The sequence below is a fragment of the Protopterus annectens genome, chromosome 3.part1 (genome assembly GCF_019279795.1).
Source record: "Protopterus annectens isolate FY-2018-M chromosome 3.part1, PAN1.0, whole genome shotgun sequence".
NCBI lineage: Eukaryota > Metazoa > Chordata > Ceratodontiformes > Protopteridae > Protopterus > Protopterus annectens.
Genome location: NC_056732.1, coordinates 1,758,122,654 through 1,758,124,899, shown reverse-complemented (window position 1 = coordinate 1,758,124,899; position 2,246 = coordinate 1,758,122,654). Strand labels below are relative to the sequence as shown.

Here is a 2,246-nt window from a genome sequence, read left to right as displayed (position 1 = left end):
GAACACACTCTAAAACTAAGGCAAACAGCTATAAAATTTTAAAAACAAGCTCCCAAAGCATAGGAATTTAACCTAATGTTTGTTTAGACTAAATTACTCACCTGCAAGTTAATTATTCAGGAGTTACATCTTGAAACCTGGGCTCTTGTGGCTTAGTGTAAACCCTGCTCTGCGACTGTTAAATGTATTTAAGTTGAATTGTGTGATTTAATAGTAACTGATGTAACTCTTTTTTGCTACATAGTTACATAATGCACTATAGAATGGCATGAATATTGTAGCTACTTTATTCTTTAAAGCTAAGTTGTGTAGCTAAATGTGTTTGGTAACCAGACTTTAGTATGACAAGCTCTTTGCAGGGCTGTTCATTAGAGTGAAAATTGGGAGCCTTCTGTATATTTTTTGAGAAGCAGGATATTCAATATTCAACATTCTTTGACTATCAGTCATAAGGCACTGTTGCAGTAAAATGCTAATGTGTTATAATGATTTATGCTATATGTAAAGATATGTAAAGATTTTACTAACATAGTTTAGGGTTTCCTTGGGTAGTCTAATGTTGTTTAAGCTACACAGCTGCTTCTGATTGCCTCTGAAATCAAGCTCTCTCTCTATCCCTCCCAGGTCTTCCCCTGCACAGCGTGAGGCAGAAAAGAACTTCCCCTTTTCGGACTTTTACTATTGCCCACAACCTGTAAAAACAAAACAGGTCATTATCTGGTCATTTTAGTGTAGACTTTAAAGTAAAGTATTATTTAAGGGTCCTCAGCACTAGCACAAAACTCCTTAGGCTTACCAAAACAAAAAATCCAAGCTTGTTTGCATATACTCCACTTAAACTACAGAACACACTCTAAAACTAAGGCAAACAGCTATAAAATGTTAAAAACAAGCTCCCAAAGCATAGGAATTGAACCTGATGTTTGTTTAGATGAAATTACTCACCTGCAAGTTAATTATTCAGGAGTTACATCTTGAAACCTGGGCTCTTGTGGCTTAGTGTAAACCCCGCTCCGCGACTGTTAAATGTATTTAAGTTGAATTGTGTGATTTAATAGTAACTGATGTAACTCTTTTTTTTTTTTTTTTTTTTTTTTTTTTTTTTTTTTTTTTTTTTTTTTTTTTTTTTTTTTTTTTTTTTTTTTTTTTTTTTTTTTTTTTTTTTTTTTTTTTTTTTTTTTTTTTTTTTTTTTTTTTTTTTTTTTTTTTTTTTTTTTTTTTTTTTTTTTTTTTTTTTTTTTTTTTTTTTTTTTTTTTTTTTTTTTTTTTTTTTTTTTTTTTTTTTTTTTTTTTTTTTTTTTTTTTTTTTTTTTTTTTTTTTTTTTTTTTTTTTTTTTTTTTTTTTTTTTTTTTTTTTTTTTTTTTTTTTTTTTTTTTTTTTTTTTTTTTTTTTTTTTTTTTTTTTTTTTTTTTTTTTTTTTTTTTTTTTTTTTTTTTTTTTTTTTTTTTTTTTTTTTTTTTTTTTTTTTTTTTTTTTTTTTTTTTTTTTTTTTTTTTTTTTTTTTTTTTTTTTTTTTTTTTTTTTTTTTTTTTTTTTTTTTTTTTTTTTTTTTTTTTTTTTTTTTTTTTTTTTTTTTTTTTTTTTTTTTTTTTTTTTTTTTTTTTTTTTTTTTTTTTTTTTTTTTTTTTTTTTTTTTTTTTTTTTTTTTTTTTTTTTTTTTTTTTTTTTTTTTTTTTAATTTTTTTTAAGTTTTTGGGGTTTTTTAATGTAATTTTAACCTTTTTGTTTTTCAAATTTTAAAAAATTTTGACATTTTTTTTAAAGCTTTGGCTTAAAAAATTTTTGGAACCCTTTAAAAAGGCGGGGGTTTAAAAAAAATTTGATTTTTAAATTTTTTAAAGAATTTAAATTAAATTTTTACCCATTAAGGTGTTGGGGTTTAATTTTTAAAAGTTTTTTTTTAAAAGTTTAAAAACTTTTTTGGGTTTTGGGTTTTTTTTAAAAAAGCTCCTGACGCCCGAAAAATCCTTTTACCCCCTTTCCCCCCCAACCTAAAAAAAAACCCTTTTGCCTTTTTTTTAAAAATAAAAAAAAAATTTCTTTTTTTTAGAAATTTAAAGAAAAAAAACCCCGTTTTCCCAAACCCTTCCCCCAAAAAAAATTTTAAAACTCAAAAAAAAATTAAAAAAACCCAAAACTAAAAACATTTTTAAAAATTAAAAAAATTTTTTTAAAAATTAATTTAATTTTTTGGGTTATAAACCCCTCGGGTTTTTAAATTTTTAAAATTTTTTTTTTGTTTTTT

The 2,246-nt window shown here is 22.4% G+C and overlaps 1 protein-coding gene across 1 annotated transcript; it reads right to left on the bottom strand.

The window, feature by feature from the left end:
* Positions 1-1,078: 1,078 nt before the first annotated feature.
* LOC122798912 (protein FAM133-like) lies at positions 1,079-1,669 on the bottom strand (the record flags this gene model as incomplete). The annotated part of the gene is made up of 1 exon (XM_044068006.1): positions 1,079-1,669. A coding segment is annotated over one exon (591 nt), but the record flags the coding sequence as incomplete, so codon positions are not given.
* Positions 1,670-2,246: the final 577 nt, after the last annotated feature.